This window comes from Lepidochelys kempii, chromosome 8 (genome assembly GCF_965140265.1).
Source record: "Lepidochelys kempii isolate rLepKem1 chromosome 8, rLepKem1.hap2, whole genome shotgun sequence".
Classification (NCBI taxonomy): Eukaryota; Metazoa; Chordata; order Testudines; family Cheloniidae; genus Lepidochelys; species Lepidochelys kempii.
In genome coordinates this window covers 91,113,343-91,131,747 of record NC_133263.1, presented here as the reverse complement: position 1 = coordinate 91,131,747, position 18,405 = coordinate 91,113,343, and the positions used below count along the sequence as shown (strand labels likewise).

General features: G+C 41.5%; 2 protein-coding genes across 6 annotated transcripts in view; both read left to right on the top strand.

Moving 5' to 3' along the window:
• The first annotated feature begins 415 nt into the window (after window positions 1-415).
• ATG4C (autophagy related 4C cysteine peptidase) overlaps window positions 416-18,405 on the top strand; it is a 68,196-nt gene continuing 50,206 nt past the window's right edge. For 2 of the 5 annotated variants that reach the window (XR_012160458.1, XR_012160457.1), the window contains exons 1-6: window positions 417-559; window positions 5,153-5,281; window positions 10,784-10,867; window positions 11,581-11,814; window positions 15,970-16,300; window positions 18,304-18,374. Coding sequence is in view for 3 of the 5 variants with exons in the window: in XM_073357465.1 (XP_073213566.1) it covers window positions 5,206-5,281; window positions 10,784-10,867; window positions 11,581-11,814; window positions 15,970-16,300; window positions 18,304-18,374 (796 nt within the window). In the remaining 2 variants the exon portion in view is untranslated. Of the gene's footprint in view, window positions 560-701; window positions 1,077-5,152; window positions 5,282-10,783; window positions 10,868-11,580; window positions 11,815-15,969; window positions 16,301-18,303; window positions 18,375-18,405 lie in introns of those variants that run through there. The other 3 variants (XM_073357465.1, XM_073357463.1, XM_073357464.1) reach the window with 3 other exon arrangements.
• Window positions 5,291-10,317, top strand: LOC140916213 (uncharacterized). Its single transcript, XM_073357466.1, has 2 exons — window positions 5,291-6,541; window positions 7,183-10,317. Exons 1-2 carry the CDS (start codon window positions 6,019-6,021, stop codon window positions 7,290-7,292), a joined length of 633 nt encoding a protein of 210 aa, XP_073213567.1. The 5' UTR covers window positions 5,291-6,018; the 3' UTR covers window positions 7,293-10,317.

The following is an 18,405-nucleotide window of genomic DNA, read 5'->3' as shown; positions in this document are numbered from 1 at the left end:
ATGAATATGCAAAAGCTAGGCACTATTACGATTGGCTGCTCCTCCCCAGGAGACAGGTACGTAGGGAAGGCAGCCAAGCAGAGGAGATATTCCCCCGGGCCAGTGCTGCAAATCAAGCTTCTGGAGTTATTGCTAGTCTGGCTCCAGCGACTAGTCTGGCTCCAGTTGCATTAGTGGCGATTACACCTGACACGTGCTGACGCTGCTCTGGTGCTTTTAACATGCAAATGAGCCGCCCCCGTCTCCAAAAGGGGCGGTGCCAGCGACGCGGAGCAAAAGTGTTGTAACCGCAGCCGAGCACGAGGCCGGGGGCGGGGAACACAGCTATCCCAGGGAACACGGCTCCCGGCATACCGCGCGCGCTGTTTCTCCCCGCCGGGAGCAGGGCATGCTGGGACTTGTAGTCGCTGGCGTGTCCAGCGCGGCTGACGGCGTCCCGTGACCGGCGGCCGGAAATGGAGGCCAGCAGGTTCCGGACTCTGGAGCGCGCTAACGGGTCCTGCTTCGCCTCCTGAGCCGTACGGCGGCCGCGAGGGGCCAGCCGGCGCGCGGTGGCGGGGTGAGCGGCTCCCTTTTCCCGCCCGCCCGCTGGGGCGGAGGGAGCGTCCGGGTCCTGCCCGCAGGCTGGAGGGGGCGAGCGTGGCTCCTGCGGGCCCCCATGGGGTCGGGGCAGCGGGAGGGGGCGGAGCGAGCGCCCCTCGGGGGACCGGGAGAGCCAGCGCTGGGGGAGCCTGACTGTCCCTGGCGGTGTCACCGGGAGGCTGGCTGGGCGCCCCGGGGTGCATGGCTCGGTGCCTTGGGGAGGGTGGCTTTGGTTCCCCCAGTGAGGTGGGCGAGGGATGTTTAGTGAGAGGCCTGTGTCTTCCTGTCTGCTTCAGTTTTGGCGCCTGGGGGGCAGGTTAAGATCTTAACAGGCTTTTCCATCCCGGGAGACCACCCTCCCCAAGGGAAGGGGCGCAAAGAGACTGCCCTGGGTGAGGCCGTGCTTGGTGGTGGTGTCATTATGCCAGCAGGAGGGCGCGGCATAGAGCGGCTACATGGGAAACCTGTCAGCGGCGCCGCTGTGCTGCTGTAAGGTCTGTAGTTTAGACGGAGCCTTGGTGCAGTACGCCCATTCTACAAGGGCTGCAAACTTTGGTGTTCTTTAAACAATTCTGTATAGTTGATGGCTTAGGCCTCACCAGAGAGAGCTGCTCACCTGCTGTTGATGAGTGAGCAAGCAAAGTTTTCAATACCTGCAAGAACAACGAGGAGTCCGATGGCACCTTAAAGACTAACAGATTTATTTGGGCATAAGCTTTTGTGGGTAAAAAAACACTTCTTCAGTTATGCCCAAAGAAACCTTAGTCTTTTAGGGGCTACCGGGAGACTTGTTTTTATGGATACAGACTAACATGGCTACCCCCTAATACTTAATACCTTCAAGGGTTTTAAAAAAATTAACAGTATGCGTACGTTGATATTTCATTATTGTACTATTCATCCATCTCTTCCCCTTCTCCACTCTTTATCGTTCAAAGCAAGCACCTGTAAACTTTGTTCATAAAGTGCACGTGTATCTATGATGCCTTCTAAGTACCTAGGCAGTTATATTTTGTAGTACAAAATAAAGTTGTGAATAGCTCTTTATGCTTAAGAGCATAAAAAATGCAGCGTGACACCCTTCATGCTTTCAACAGTCCGATACTAACATTCAAAAGCCTTCAGAGCAAACAAATCCCAGAAGAATCAGTATCTTTCTTCTCTCCAAGAAGTTACTAACAAGGGTAGTTTGCAGAACTGGCACTAATTTCTGCCAATTTAAGTACCAAAGAATAATCTGAAACAGTTCCTAAAGGTCTGCTTGTCAAAAGCTTTTATTCAGCATTAAATCCTGAATGGGTAAAATGTTCTATCTTTGTCTGAGAAAAAAACTTGTTCTCTTCACCTGCCCTTCAAGGATACTGTTTTGAAATACCCTTTACATTTATCAGAGTGTAATTTATTGACTGTCTGAATGTGTGGTTTTTGTTAGAAAAGTGACTATAAAAATGATATTTTGGCATTCCATATTTAGTCTCTGTCAGTGACTTCCATATGAATTTTGAACACTGTCATTACTGCAAGTGCAATCTCTTCTGAAAAACAAACTGGGTTCTTTTTTCTTCTCACATCACCAATAATAAAGATCCTGGAATCCAGAATTTCTCTAGCGATCTTACTGGTGATGCATAAAGCAGAGTAGATTAGAGCTTGCTCTTCTGTCGCTAAATTAGTTAGTTAATAAATTAGGCTGTTAGTAAAAAGTCAGCAAAAACTTTCCACAGTACCTAGGAGCCTGATAACACTCAGAGAATTTTGTGTGTATGGTGTCTTCTGGCACTTTGTACTGTAGGATTATATTAATAATGTTTCTTATTAGACAACTTCTCAAAATTATAATAAACCTTTCGTAGAGAACAGAAGCTCTAGGTTTTAGAGGGGGCTTGCAGCAAGCAGTGTCTGTTGGGTCTGATTCTCTTCTCATACTGATCTTTTATTGCTATAACTCCACTGATTTCAGTAGAGTTACTCCTGATTCCTATCAGCATGAGAATTGAATAGCCCAGTGTGTTTTCTCCCAAAGTGAAACATTTGACTCTTCGAACTTGGTATTCTTTTCAATACTATACTAAAGACAGGAGGATTTCTAGGAAAGAAATGTATGAGGGTAAAAAGAAAAGTGTACCAGTGTGGCTAGCATCTTTTAGGGGAAAACAAGATTTATGTTTCTCTTCAGAATACTTTTAGAATTTCTTTCAATCCCGAGGTTAAGCAGAGAGAGCTTTTATAACTATAGAGGCCATTGGTTGCCATAAATGACCGTCCTTGATTGATCCTATGAGAGCAATAACAGAATCACGAAGAAGCTAATCTCTAGCTCCCTCAGATAATCACAACTATTATCCCTGTTACCTGTCCACACAAAGTCTCTTCTTTTCTTTCCTTCTTAATTTTCCTCCAAAACACACACACACAATCTAAAGGACCCGATTAATAAAGGAAAGGATGTTGAGTTGTCACTCTTTATGAAGCTTTGTTTGCTGTGTTTCTGTTAGTAAAATAGTCGTTAATTTATTTTATTTCTTGGTTTATGTGACTGAACAAAAAGAAAACTAATACCAGAATTGCTCCTTTCTGTGGGGAAGAAAAAAACTTAGAAGAGGATGTTTGACAAGTTTCCACCCAAATCATTCCGTGGATGGGGACGAAGAGAATAACATGACAGTGTTTACACTCTTGTGCCATAGGCTGCATTTTCACTCCCAACTGTACAGAGCTCTGGAGACACAATGCCTTGTAACTTCTCACTGGTTCTGGGGAACTTGACATCTCTTCTCCATCCTTAACTCTGATGGAGTTATGTCAGTGATATGCTGCCAGGACTTTTCTTGGTGCTGGCTGCCAAGAGTTAAACGTGTCTTCCCCAAGGTGGAGGGAGTAAGGTAATACAGCCTCGTCCCATGCATTTCTGTTCCGATCCTGCCCCCAATGGAGAGCCTCTCGTGTGAAGGGGAGTTTTGGCTTTCGATTTCCAAACTTTTAAAGGAAAGAAAGTGTAATTAATGTCCATGATGGAGTTGCCCACATCTCAAGCCATTTAATTATAATAGTAAGCCCTCTTGTTTGATAAAACGCTGAGTGAATTATTCTACTTGGCTACAAAGAGGGCAATGACTATAATGATCTACCTATAATGCCAAGATCCATTTTCGAGGCTAGAAAAGTTTGGTCTTGTAGCAGGGACTCTTAATTCGTTCAGCCTTTTGTTAAAACTTTTGGTCTACTTAACATGGGCAAGAAAATGCTCCTCAACCAAGTATTTTAACGTAAATGTATTTCTGGTGAAAGGTGCCAGCTTGACAACTATAGAAACTGAAGTCCTCTATTTATTGGTAAAGCATGTGCAATTTAGGCAGTTGTATTGTTCAAAGCAACCTTTCTTGTTAAGTGGCACTGATGGACAGACTACCAAGGGAGTTCTGTTCAGTTCTCTCAGACTTCTTCGGAGAAGAAAAAAACCAGGTGAGGGTAGTATGCCGCTTTTATGTATTATAAAGAAATGGGGCATTAGAAGCTGCAGCACAAACTGATTCAGCTTTCAAACATGTTAGTAAGTATGCACTGCATTTCGCATTGTTTGATTATTCCAGGAATCAGTTTCCCTTTCTTGACAACTTGTAAGTAGCTTTTTAAAACATTAAGTGAATTAGTTTGCAAGGTAATCGCTGCTCCCACTATTTTATGTATTCGGTCTAGTTATGTTGCTAAAATGATCACCTTCTAGCAACATAACTAGACCGAATACATAAAATATATGTACGAAAACCCTTTTTGTCTTTTGTACAAAACAAGATAAAAGTAGAAGGGAAACTGCAATTAGCCTGTACATGTAATTAGAGGTGATGTAAAGTACACTATAAAAGATCTCTAGAAAATATTGATAAAATAAATACTGTTGCAAAATAAATTTAATTTTATAATCTTCTATAACAAATTGTTTCTGTACAAAATAGTCTCAGTTCTCTTACACATAAAACCTGTTTTCAGTAACTATTTTCTTCCTTTTCCTCCACAAGCTCAACATCTTCCTCTTTGTCTTCCGTCCCACTTCTCTCCCCACTCCAGCACCACCTCCTCATCAAAACACACACGCACTCTGCATTGGAAAGGTCTGGTTTATATCTGAAACCAACACTGCAGTGTCCTTTTTTTAAAAGTTATTTTTATATTATTTTTATGTGCTCATAATCCTAGATGTGAGCAAAATAAACTTATAAAACTCTCTAATATAGGGATTCAAGCATTCCGCTCTAACTACAAATTGAAACTTGAGTGTGAGGTTACATACACTAGTGTGGTCTATGTGGTCTAGATCAGTTTCTGGAACAGAGAACCGATGGAGGGCATATTTTATTTAGCTTTGTACAGTAGTTTTATTGTATATTTCGAATTAAATGCTTTTATTACACATTCATAGAACATATGATTGTTTTTCAGTCCCTGGAAGTGGAGGATTCTGAAAGTTTATTATTGTTTCTGGTCATATTAGGTTTAAGTACCTAAGCATGCTGGTGATACTATACAATGTATACTCTATGCCCATAGTTATGTTTATTTTTTGTTTTTGCAGTGACAAATTCATGTCCTGCAAGACAGTGATGGCTTTTTCTCTAGAATTTGAATATGGAGGCCACAGGGACAGATGAAGTGGAAAAGCTAAAATCCAAGTTCATGTCTGCATGGCACAATATGAAATACAGTAAGTGAAACAGTGGATAAAATCCTGACTCCATTGAAGTCAATAGTTTTGCCATTGACTTCAGTGGGGAGCCAAGATTTCACACAGTAAGTATATTTGTATACATCTATTAATCAGAAATGTAACTTGGACTTTGAAACCAATTTGTTCTTCAACAATAAACTAAATAATCTGGGAAAACAAACTCATTTAGATATTCTCTTTCACTTTAAATATTTTAAGGATTTATTTTTTCAGTGACTGACTTAGGTCAGAAAAACAGATTGGCATTAAGCACAGATGACATGACAGTTTTGCATAGGATCTTAAACAGAGAAGTTGTAAAATCAGGCTATAGGAATGTCTACACTTGTGAGTTAGAGTGCATTAAAGCAGTCCAGTGCTCCCTAACTCACAACGCATCCACGCTGGCAAGGCACGTAGAGCACCCTGACTCCGCGGCTGGAGCGCTCCTGGTAATCCATCTTCATGATTGGCATAACGCTTGGTGCACCATGGCTGGAGCGCCGCAGTACCAGTGTGGATACCCTGGTCTGTTAATGCGCTCTGATCAGCCTCCAGAACTGTCCCACAATGCCTGTTCTAGCCAGTCTGGTCGTCACTTTGAACTCTACTGCCCTGCCCTCAGATGATGAATCATCAGACCTGCCCTTTAAATTCTCTGGGAATTTTGAAAATACCCTTCCTGTTTGCTCAGCAAGGCATGGAGTGCTCTCAGTGCATCTTTCCAGGTGACCATGCCTCCACGCACCAGGCGATCTCTGGTATGGAGCAATGGCAAGGTGCTGGACCTCATCAGTGTTTGTGGGGAGGAAGCTGTCCAGTCCCATCTGCGCTCCAGCTGTAGGAATTACGATACCTTCAGACAGATATCAACGGACATGATGGAAAGGGGCCATGACAGGGATGCACTGCAGTGCAGGGTTAAAATGAAGGAGCTGCAGAATGCCTACCACAAAGCCTGTAAGGCAAACTGCCGCTCCGGTTCTGCCCTCCGCAACCTGCCGTTTCTACAAAGAGCTGGACGCAATACTGGGGATGACCCCACCTCCACTCCAAGGACCACCATGGAGACTTCAGAGCCCAGCTCAACAAGGCAGGAAGAGGAGGAGGAAAGCGGGAGTGAGGGTGCTGAAGAGGAGGAAGACACCCTGGCAGCTCTAGATGCATGCAGCCAGGAACTGTTCTCAAGCCAGGAGGAAGGTAGCCAGTCACAGCGGCCAGTGCTTTTTGAAGGACAAACACCAGAGGACATGCCCGGTAAGCGGCTTTTATTTTGGGAAGGAAGTTATTTGGTGCAGGCTCTTGGGACGAGGAGGATTAGGTCTGCATGCATGCCTAGATGTGGAATAGGGCATTGATGTGCTCTCTCACATCCTGGTAATTTGCCTCAGTGATCTTTTCAAAGGTCTCATCCAGAAGCCATGCAATGCGCTTGCACAGGTTCCTTGGGAGCGCTACTGTACTCCTTGTCCTAGTCAGGCTAACATGTCCGTGCCACTGTGCCGTGAGGCAAGCTGCATATGGGCCAGGGCAGAAGCTGCATTGTAGTAGAAGACCCTCCCTTGCTTTCCAGGTCACCCTGAGCAGCGAGATATCTTCCAGGATGAACTCCTGTGGAAAATGTGAGGACAGTATTCAGTATAGGGGCCCCCTGCAACTGTTGGCTCTCCCCAAGGCACAGAAACCGAGAGGACAGTACGGCAGTGAAACAATCAGTCCCCCTTGACCCCTGTGCTTACTCACCATTTTGGGGCTTCTGTGGGTTACGTGAGCTCGCTTTGGGCTGGGCAAATTCTGCTATTGTTTAGACTGTGCTCGTCTTTAAGTACGGGCAAATCATTGCTCTGTCTGGTGTGAACAATGCTGCCTCTGTTAAGTGTTGCATTTTGCCTTTACAGATGCAATCTTGAGATCTCACCTGTCCGTGTTATTACCGGCCAAAAGACTCCAAAGAATTAGGAAGAGGCCATGTAGAAGCAAAGAAGACATGCTGCATGAAGTAATGTAGCAGCCCCTTCATGAAAATCAAAAAGCGCAGGAGTGGAGGGAGAGTAAAAGGAGGTTCTGCCAGCAGAATGCAGAGCGCCGGCACCAAAGAACGGAGCAGCTGATAAGCATTATGGAGTGCCAAGCGGACTCAATCCAGGAGCTTGTAGCCATGCAGGCGGAGAACTACTGCCCCCCCCCCACTCCCCCAGCCCTTGTCCCAAAACTCTTTCCCTTGTGCCCCCATGTCACCTCCAACTCACTTTCCCCAACATCCGGGTTCTTATCACCACCAGCTGCCTCCAACACCTGTAGCTTCACCACCCAACCCTGTAAACTACTACCATTACCCACTGCAGTCAGCCCCCATCACCATGCATTTTAGCCAGCCTGAAGTGCAGCACTCATTGCACAGCACTCCAGACAGGAAGGCTGAGTATGAGAACAGGACAAGCAAATCTGTGATTGAACTGTTCCCTACCCCGTCCCTTTGCCCTTTCTGTTTCCCAAGCAGTTGTTTCTTTTCAATAAATGAATCTTCTTTCTTTATTATTGCATTAAGTAAAAGATACTTTAGCCCAGGAAAGCAACAGGCACTGCAAAGCAAGCACAGATTCCTACTAACATTGGAACCACTGCACTTCACTCCCGTGCAGGGCACCAAACATTACTGGTGGCTTTCAGTCTCAAATTGCTCCCTCAAGGCATCCCTAATCCTTGCAGCCCTGCTCTGGGCTCCTCTAATAGCCCTGCTCTCTTGCTGTTCAAATTCAGCCTCCAGGTGTTGAACCTCTGAGTTCCATGCCTGAGTGAATCTTCCACCCTTTCCTCTGCAAATGTTACGGAGGGTGCAGCACGCGAATATAACTGCCGGGATGTTGTCATTGGCCAGGTCCAGCTTTCCATACAGAGAGCGCCAGCGGCCCTTTAAACGGCCAAAAGCACGCTCCACAGTCATTCTGCACCAACTCAGCCTGTTGTTGAACTGCTCCTTGCTGCTGTCAAGGCTCCCTGTGTAGGGTTTCATGAGCCATGGCATTAAAGGCTAAGCAGGGCCTCCAGGGATCACAGTGGGTATTTCAACTTCCCCTATGGTGATTTTCTGGTCTGGGAAAAAAGTCCCGGCTTGTAGCTTCCTGAACAGACCAGTGTTCTGAAAGATGCATGTGTCATGCACCTTTCTGGGCCAGCCTGCGTTAATGTCAATGAAATGTCCACAGTGATCCACAAGTGCCTGGAGAACCATAGAGAAATAGCCCTTCCGATTAATGTACTCGGAGGCTAGGTGGACTGGTGCCAGAATTGGAGTATGAGTCCCATCTATCACCCCTCCGCAGTTAGGGAAACCCATTTGTGCAAAACCAGCCACAATGTCATGCACGTTACCCAAAGCCACGGTTCTTCTGAACAGGATGCAATTAATGGCCCTGCAAACTTGCATCAACATGATTCCAACGGTCGACTTTCCCACTCCAAACTGGTTAGCGACTGATCGGTAGCTGTCTGGAGTTGCCAGCTTCCAGATTGCAATAGCCATCCGCTTCTCCACCGGCAGGGCAGCTCTCAATCTCATGTCCTTGCACTGCAGGGTGGGGGCGAGCTCATCACACAGTCCCATGAAAGTGGCTTTTCTCATCGGAAAGTTCTGCAACCCCTGCTCGTCATCCCAGACTTGCATGACGATGTGGTCCCACCACTCAGTGCTTGTTTTCCGAGCCCAAAAGAGGCATTCCACGGTGGTGAGCATATCCGTGAATGCCACAAGCAATCTCGTGTCATACACATCATGCGAGTCAACGTCATCGTTAGACTCCTCGCTGTCAGTTTGTAGCTTAAGGAGTAACTCGACTGCCAAACATGACGTTCTGGCAAGACCCATCAGCATATTCCTCAGCACTTTGGGATCCATTCCCGCAGAACGAAAGGGAAGACAGAGCGCACAGAACAAAAAACGTTAAAATGGTGCTAAATGTGGATAGAAGCACAGGGATTGCTGGGATGCGAAGCGATGCATCATGGGGTGTTGGGACAGGACCCAGAATGCCCCGCACCTCCTGCCCCCTTCCCACAAGCTACAGCACTAGAATGGGAAGAGGTGCCCTGTGGGATAGCTGCCGATAATGCACCAGTCCCAATGCCGCTGCAAATGTGGCCACGCCGGTGCGCTTGCAGCTGACAGTGTGGACACGCTGCAGCGCTTTCCGTACTGTGCTCTCCGAGGGCTGGTTTAACTCTCAGCGCTCTACATCTGCAAATGTAGCCGTGCCCTGTGTGTAAGACTACAGCAGCACAGCTGCAGCTATGCTGCTGTAGTGCTTGTAGTGTAGATGCTTCTTACATCGATAGAAGGGGCTTTTCTGTCAGTGTAATTAACCCACCTGTCCAAGAGGTCGTAGCTAGGTTGACGGAAGAATGTATTTACACTGGGTGGGGAGTTAGGTCTACGTAGCCATGGGACTCAGGGCATGAAATTTTTCACAGCCCTGAGTGACAGAGGTAGCTCTATCTAATTTTTAGTTGTAGACCAGGCCTCAGTATGAGCAGTTCTCATTGGTAGTGTATTTTGATAAAGTTAAGACTCTGGGTCAAATCCTGTCTCCATCAAAGTCAATGGGGTGTGGATTTCACCCTTTGTCTCTTCTCTCTCAAAACAGTTCAGAAGTAGGCAAATCTCAAAACTTGGTCACGAGGAATTAATTAGCTTTTATCTTCCCATTTCCCCTCAAGGCCTGAGGTCAAAATTTACATCTTAAGTCAGTGGAAGTTATTTTTGAGTGAAGACTGCAGGATTTGGGCCTAAATGGGGGGGGGGGGGGAGGGGAATTGGTGCAATGTTTGCTAATATTAAATATTCAAATCAGGACGTGCAGCGGTTAAGATTAAACATGGAACCTTAATTCTACCCTTTGTGGCTATATGTTACACTATTGTGTTTCTCAATGAAGTATGTAAGTGTTGAAGTTCTGACAGCAACATTAACTCACCCATTTTGTGCATATATATTTTTTTATTCCTGTTTTTCTCAAATATGCATCTTAATCTTGTGACTAAATGTATACAGTAAAACTTTGCAGGTTGTGCATTGTGGCTTTTTAGTATTGCTGTTGGAAGCTTAACTTGAGTATTTTAATATAGTAATTAAAAGAATCACAAAATTAAACTGTATAGTAATGAGTTCATGCAAAAAGGCAGAGTTAACATAAGTTCAAACTTAACTTTTGCATTTCATGACTTCAGTGCTTACCTATGAAATTTTCAGGTTGCATAACATCTTATGTGGATGATATTGTTTTTACAAGGGCTACGTTACTTTAAGCTTGTTGACTATAAATCCATTCATGTGTCTTAACAATAGAACCTGTTTGTATTATTCAATCTATAAAATAATTCCAATTCCAGTGTGGTGTTTCCATGTTCTACTAACTTGTGTGACTTTTTGTATAATGAAATGTTTTTGGAAGTGTTTTGAAATATTTCAGCGACAAACTTTTGTTTGCTTTGTATCTCTTTTAGGTTGGGTATTGAAAACAAAAACTTACTTTAGAAGAAATTCTGCTGTCTTCTTGCTGGGAAAATGTTACCATTTCAAGTCTGATGGTAAGTGTAAAGGATTTAATTGATCCCATTTTGGCACTGCTCTGTGAAGTCTTTGTAATAATCTACCAAAACCTTTATTAATAGAGAATTAAAGTTCACAATTTAAATATGGAAAAGCTAGAATATTCTCAGTTAAGTTTCCAAAACCAGTCTTAATACCTGCCCCATCCCACTGTTCACACATAGGCCAGAGAACCCAGCCATTGTCAAATCAGACTTCATCCTTTGCGTGCATACGTTTTATAACCTATGCTTGAGTTTACTCATCTGTAAAATGGGTACTGAGGCTTAATCAAAGGTACTGCATAAACTCAGCCTTGTTCAGGAGAATGAAATGGTAATACCAACATCAAAGTAACACCTTCCTTGATGATTTCCTAGTCCCTGTTAACTCTTTCCTGTGCAAATTTGCCCTCTTATGGGAGCCGTTTTCCCAGCATGCCTTTCTCAATTTGGCCACTTATATTTAGTAGGACCAAGCAGCTGCAGCTTTAAAATGGCCGTTTCAATTGACAGCTGCTACCTGAATCATTCTTTTTTTCAGCTGCTACATACCTTTTATGTTTCTCCTCAGGTTTCGCTACTTGTTGCGGAGGAGATACTGTAGTCTCCTAGGGAATTCCTATTTTTAATAGTATAATTTTATTTTAATTAACAAAAGTCCGGTGTCAGTTAATTTCAAAGCTGTAACTTGTGTTATGTGTGTCTTGCAGAACCCAGTGAACTCTCTCCAGATGGATCCTGCTTCGATATAGTCGACAAAGTCATTTCTGGAAATGTAGAAGAGTTTCGTAAAGATTTTATTTCTAGAATATGGTTGACTTACAGAGAGGATTTTCCTCAGATAAAAGAATCTGCTTTGACAACAGACTGTGGTTGGGGTTGTACACTGAGAACTGGCCAGATGCTGCTGGCTCAAGGGCTTGTGCTTCATTTTCTTGGTAGAGGTAAGCATGAAGAGTAGATCATTTTTGGTTTTGTCAGGAGGTAGAACCAAGCATCAGGATGCAGGTGGCCCTTTGTTAATGATGAGGAACATGTATCAGCTTTCGCATATGCATCCAGTAAACTTAGCTAGCTAAAGTGCTTGCTTGCTTTTGATTCTGGACTGCTTTTTAAGAATATAGGAATTGCTTTACTGAATTAGACTAATGGTCTGTCTAGTCCAGGAGCCAGTCTCTGATGATGGTGAATACTAGCTGCTTCAAAGGAAGCTTCAGGAAACCCTGTAGAAGTTAGTTTTGGCCACAGCGAAAATTTCTTCCTAACCCTTATTATCCAAAGGGTAGCTTATGGCTGAAGTATGAGAGTTTATGTCCATTTCAAAACTCCTAACTAAAAAATAAAACAAAACACGCACCTTTACTTCAGTAACTGCATCTTCTTGTTATCCATGTAAATGTTCAATCCTTTTTAGAAACCTAGTAGGTTCTTGACCTCAGTGATATCTTGCGGTAATGAGTTCCACTGCCGAATTGTGTGCTGTGTGCAGAAAGTATTTCCTTCATCAGATTTAAATTTGTCATCTTTCAATTTTCTTTAATTCTTGTATCATGAGAGAGCATTAACAGAAGTTTCTAATCTATTATCTGCATGATTCACTATTTTTTTTCCCTGGTGGGGTTTGGAAAAGTTATTTTTCTGCTTCCCTTTGTGTTTTCTTATCTTAACCTTGTTCTTTCAAGATGTACTGTCTTACAGCCGCAGTCCCCTTTGGGGAAAATTGACTGCTTTCTGGGGTTGAGCATATTACCTCTCATGCTCTCCCCAGTCTTTTCAAACCCAAGAGGTGATAGACTGGAAATACAAAGCTGTTTCCTGCATGGTAGTTTGTTTCAGTACCACTAGGTCTGCAAGCCAGCCACCGTCTCAGTATTTCATCCTCTTTCCTTCCATCCCTTCTATAATACATGTATCCGTTCCCTGTTGATCAGTTCCTGTGCTGGGTTGGCTGTCCCCCATTGTCAAAGACCTTTCAACTCTGTCAGTCCCAAACTATGGTTTATTGCAAGGGAGTGTGTTGTTTTGTTTACTCAGCGATTTGGTGGTCTATGAGGGTTGTATTTATAACTAACATAAAAACATAGCATTCCGAAGGTCCAGCTCAGTAATATTTTGCAAATACTATGTAAGCCAAGAACCAAATCTTGCATGGTTCTTAAAGCCCTAAAACCACCACATCAGAAAATGCAATTTTGACTATTCTTTAGTGGTCCAGTAGCAAAATTGAACTGTGGAATTGACATAGCTAGCATTCTTTTTGTTGTAAGCACTTTGTCTGCTTAAAATATTATTTTGTTCCATTTGCCCCAACCCCAACATCCAAACATATGAAATTATTGTGTTTGGAGATGGCTTATTCACTGATCCTACCCCAGTTTCCCCATAAATACAGCTTTTGTTGCACATAAATCTTTTATTTAAATTTTTTTAAAACCCTGCACAATCTGGATAGAACACTAAACATGAATATGCCCGTGAGGCTGTAGGAGTAGCCCAGTTTAACGTTATCAAAACAAAAGGGTCTTGACTAGTCTTAATCTAAAGTGTATTTTTTAAAAACTGTACTTAAAAATCATTCTTGTACTATCCACTATGTATCCTCACTTGTGAGTCATGTGCTGCACTACTTCGGAGCTCCCAACCTCCCACATTTCTGTGGGAGCCCATCTGTGTAGGGAAAGGAGACATGTCTGGTCTACATGAAAGTTTTCTGTCATCACCCTGCCCTTAAGGGATAGTAAATCTTCTTTAGAAAAGCTTTTGGTGAAAATTGGGGTAACTGAAATGTGTTGTATTCACATCTTCATATGAAATATTTCATTGGTTGTGGATCCTTTTCTGGACATTTTTTTAATAGTATTTTCTTTTAACCAAAAAAAAAAAAAACTTAAATGCCACTAATAGCTAAAATGCTTATCTTTCTACAGCTACGTGAAATGCTCCAAATATTGCAGTATGATGTTGTCAATAAGTTTCTATTTTTAATTTTTATGTTTTGGAAGGTTTTACATTTAATTTTTTGGTACGTACACAAATATGGCAGCTTGAGATGTCGAGGTTCAGGAACAACTAAGTCCATTTCATCTTTCTGTTACATTTGCATCTTCCTTGATTTCTGAATCTTCCTCTGAAGGGCTTAATATGAGGCTAGAGTTTGGTAAGTCACTTCCTATGACTGAAATCTGTCTCTCTTCTACATATTAGAGCAGATGTTGTCAAACTGTGATCCATGGTACACTTGTTAGTGCCACAGAGCTGGCAGCTCACATGATTCTTGTGTCTTCTCATTTCCAGTTGGTTTTACAGGCCTCTTGGCTCTTTATTGGAAAGAAGAGACTGGAAGTCTGTAAAAGCATCTGCAAGCAAGGAGGAGGATCAGCTCTAATTGACTGCCTCTACCAGTAGCAACGCTACTACCTGCCTTATTCCAGCAACTGCCCTTTTAACAGGGTTTCCCTCATGATGCTTCACATCTCTAGAATGCTCCTCTCCTAATTGTCACCTCCCAAAGAGCTGTACATCCACAGACCAGCTTTCTGAGCTAACAGTGACACCCAGACCTCGTACACACCTGTATCACCATTTATAGTCCCTCCAATGGCTTCCTCAATTTTCCGCTGCCCACAGTCTATCTGGTATTTGCATTAGACAAAGTGCAACAGAGGACAGTATATTCAGACACAGTACACATCCTGGTAGCTTTAGTTTTTAGCATTTTAAAGCTAAATAAAACTTGAGTTTAAAAAAAAATTGTGCAATCTGCCTGTATTTTATATGCAATTTACAAATGATCCGTCAAATGTTCACTTTACATCTACCACCATAAGATAGTGAAAAGATACTACTTACAAATCTTAAAGTCAGGTGGCAATATTCTGATGTCAGCATTATCATTTCCATTTGTATCCCTTGCACAGTGCATTTCTGTTAATCAATAGCCTATGTACTTTGTGGCAAGTTGGAGCTAAATTCTGCCTCAGGACTTCTGGATTCCATGGCACTCTGATGGAAGTTCTGTAGCAATTTCAGATTAAACTAAAGATGAGATTTTTATTAATATGAGTAATACAATTGGTACTTTTTTTTTATTTTGATACTAAATTCATTGTACATCATTCCATATCTTAAGTTTTGATGTGCAGTAGAATTTTGTATTGAAGATGCATCATAGTAGTTATTGGGAGAAGCTGGAGGAGGTTATAGCATCTGGCCAGTGTCAGTTTAGGCTTTGTTGGGACCGATTGGGAGGGACCCACAATACACTGGTAAGAGAAGCGTTAGTGAATTATTAGTGTTGTGTTGACATGCTGAACCAGTTTACACCAACTAGGCTAGTAATGTGGACACTGCATGTAAGGCAAACTGTTACAGAAAAAGTAGTTCCAGAAACATGGACAGGAGATGCTTTGCTACAATAGCTAACCTTGAAACAGTTCTGTTCTCTAGTATAGACAGACGTTACACTTTACTTTGTTTGACAAATCTTATGTTCTGGAGTGTCACTCTGCTGACCTTTTTTTGACTGATGTGCATTTTGAACATTGTTTGGGAGAATGGTTCTTCTGTTCATATTATAAGAATTCTACATCCCTGTTTTAAAAAAAAATTATAAGAATTCTTCTCCATAAACTTGTCTTAGGAATCAACAAACAAGAAAGAGAAAGAATCAGTCATCAAAGGCTTTGCCTTGAATAACTATCAGTTGAACCTTTTTACATGTATTAAATAGTTAACTTACTGTGTTGATGGTATGTAAATTCCCCTAATCTCTATCTTGTAATTATACCCTAACTGGCTAAGTCTGCAGAGTCTACTATATCCTCTCCTGGAAAATCCTGCTAAAATTAAGGGCTAAGAAAGAAATGTAATGTGGCTAGTGTCTTCGTTGCTTCCTCCTTTCTCCCTCACAAGTAAAAATAGCACAACATATTATACTGAGTTGAAATTTTTTTTGCCTATATTCTCAGCAGGAGCATTTGCATGTCTATGTAAAGCATAGATTATTGGTTTTATTAAAAATTGGCACTTTTTTGGTAATTATACAAAAAACTTACTGTTAAGAAGTGTAAAACATATCTTTAAGAAATATTCTGTTTCAGCCTGGACCTGGCCGGGTGCGCTGAACATTGAAAATTCAGACTCTGAATCATGGACAAGCCACACAGTAAAAAAGCTGACTGCATCATTTGAATCATCACTTACGGGGGAGAGAGAACCCAAGGTCCTCTCAAATGGTCATAAAGAAGCTCTAAAGAGAGACTGTGATGACAGTGAAATGAGAGATGAAGTTTATCATAGAAAAATAATCTCTTGGTTTGGAGATTCTCCACCTGCATCTTTTGGCTTGCATCAGTTAATAGAATATGGAAAGAAGTCTGGCAAAACAGCTGGAGACTGGTATGGGCCTGCTATAGTAGCACATATTTTAAGGTAAAAAATATCTTTAAATTGTCCTTCATTATTACAATGCCTTAAGTGTTACGGGAGAAACACTTAGAAGTGTCTTGAGATTTCTTCAGATTAATTGGACACCTAACCATTAATTATTGACTTAGCAACATGTCCATGTTACTAGCAATTTAGAAGAGCTTTTTTTTTTTTTTTTTTTTGCTATAGGAAGGGAAAAATAGCAGATTCAGGAACTGAAGTATGAGCTTCTGTCCAGTCTTGTCATTTATTTCTGAAACATTCCTATTTTCCTCCAGTCTGAGCAACAAGAGACCCAAGGTCTCTCCATACCTGATCTTTAAATAGGGCTGCCTTTAATGAAATGTTCTAAAAACTAACCACTCTTTCAACCTTGGAACATGCATAATATTATAGATTTTTTTTTATACTGTAACCTGGGGGCTGTAATGTACTGATAGTGTAATGAAATGTCAGAGCTAAAATTGATGTTTTCAGCATTTCTTTGCACACATCAAATTCTTGTGAAACTGTCAATGTATGGGACTATTAATATTATAATTATATTATAGTAAAAGTAAAGGATCTTTGACATTCAATATGAGTGTAAAAAAAAAAAGGCCAATTTCTCTATACTCTGTGCCTTTATATGCCATTTCTTTGGATACTACTGATTTTGTTTTTTATAGTCTTATGTTCTAGGCGGGTCCCAGTTTAGCCATAAACGGAATCATTAATAAGTCACCTAAACATGAGAGGTCAAAGTTCAGATGTAATTTTTCTACATTTATGTAGATGCTGGAATAATTTCATATACAAATATACTCTCCTTGAATGAGCCTACATTGAAATACTACAGTGTTTGTGCTATGACAGGTGACGGTTATTTATGTATGTGCCTGTATTTGTAATATTTTCTTCACGTGGTAGATATCTGAAATTGACTTTTTTGTGAAATTTCAAAACAAATATTTTCTACTACTCCATTTTCTAATTTGCAAAGTATATTTGGCTTCAGGATCCACATGATCAAATCATGCATTCCCTTCAACATAATTCCTACCATTATTCAAACATTGCAAAGCTTTCCTTTCTTAGAACTCCCCTTCTCCCTTACTGCAGTACTGAGAATGTATAGCTCTCCCATAACTTGAGAATGTCTGTAATAAATGATTCTTCAGAATATATTGTGAAATAAAGGGATAGTGACCATTTAATACAATTACATATCAGAAGTCAAAGGCTAATCTTTTATTTTGAGCAGTTTAATTTCTTTACAAATTTTGTCCTTCACTGGTGATCATGATTCAGACTATCGACATATATTTTCTTTTTAATCTTTAGGTTCATTACTCTTATTCTTCTGAGGCTAGTTTAGTATTGCCATTATCTTTTTAAAAGTTTCAGTGAAACCATGGAGCTGTTCAAATGTTAGTTTTTGTTCTAATAGATGTCTGAAGCTAATTCTATATGTCTGAAGCTAATTCTATACATCTTTAGCTTGTCTTCTTAGGTTAGTTGTGTGAGCTGAAAAACAGTTCATACTGAGCCGATACTACTTTGAAGGTTAGTTAAAGGAACCCTATCAACTTGAAAATCACATTTCTGTTGGCAAATTTAGTATTTCCTATAGTTACAAATAAGACAAAAGATTACTATAACCAAAGGTATGTTGGGTGGTGGTGGTGTTTGTGTTTAGTTAATTTTGTACATTTAATCAGATTCTGTGTATTGTCACTTTCACTACTTCTTCTTAATAGCCTGTCAGTTTCTGCTTTTGCTGGAAAGGCTTTGAAATATTCTACAGGATTTGCTGAAAAAACCGCACAATAAAATAAATAAACTTCAGTTTATTTTTATTTAAGGGATCCCCGTTTAAAAGGTGATCTATCAAAAACTGGAATATTTTGAAATCAGTTTCTTTTAAATTCAAGTTAATAGTATCTCTAAAAATCAAGAATCTAAATTCAGTTTACTGTTAATTTCTTGAAATGAAATACTCTAGCAAATCTTTTATTTGCACTTAGAAAAGCTGTTGAAGAAGCAAGAGACCCTGAGTTACAAGGGATAACTATCTATGTTGCTCAGGACTGTACAGGTAAGTGATGTGGCTATTGCAGGTTTTAGCC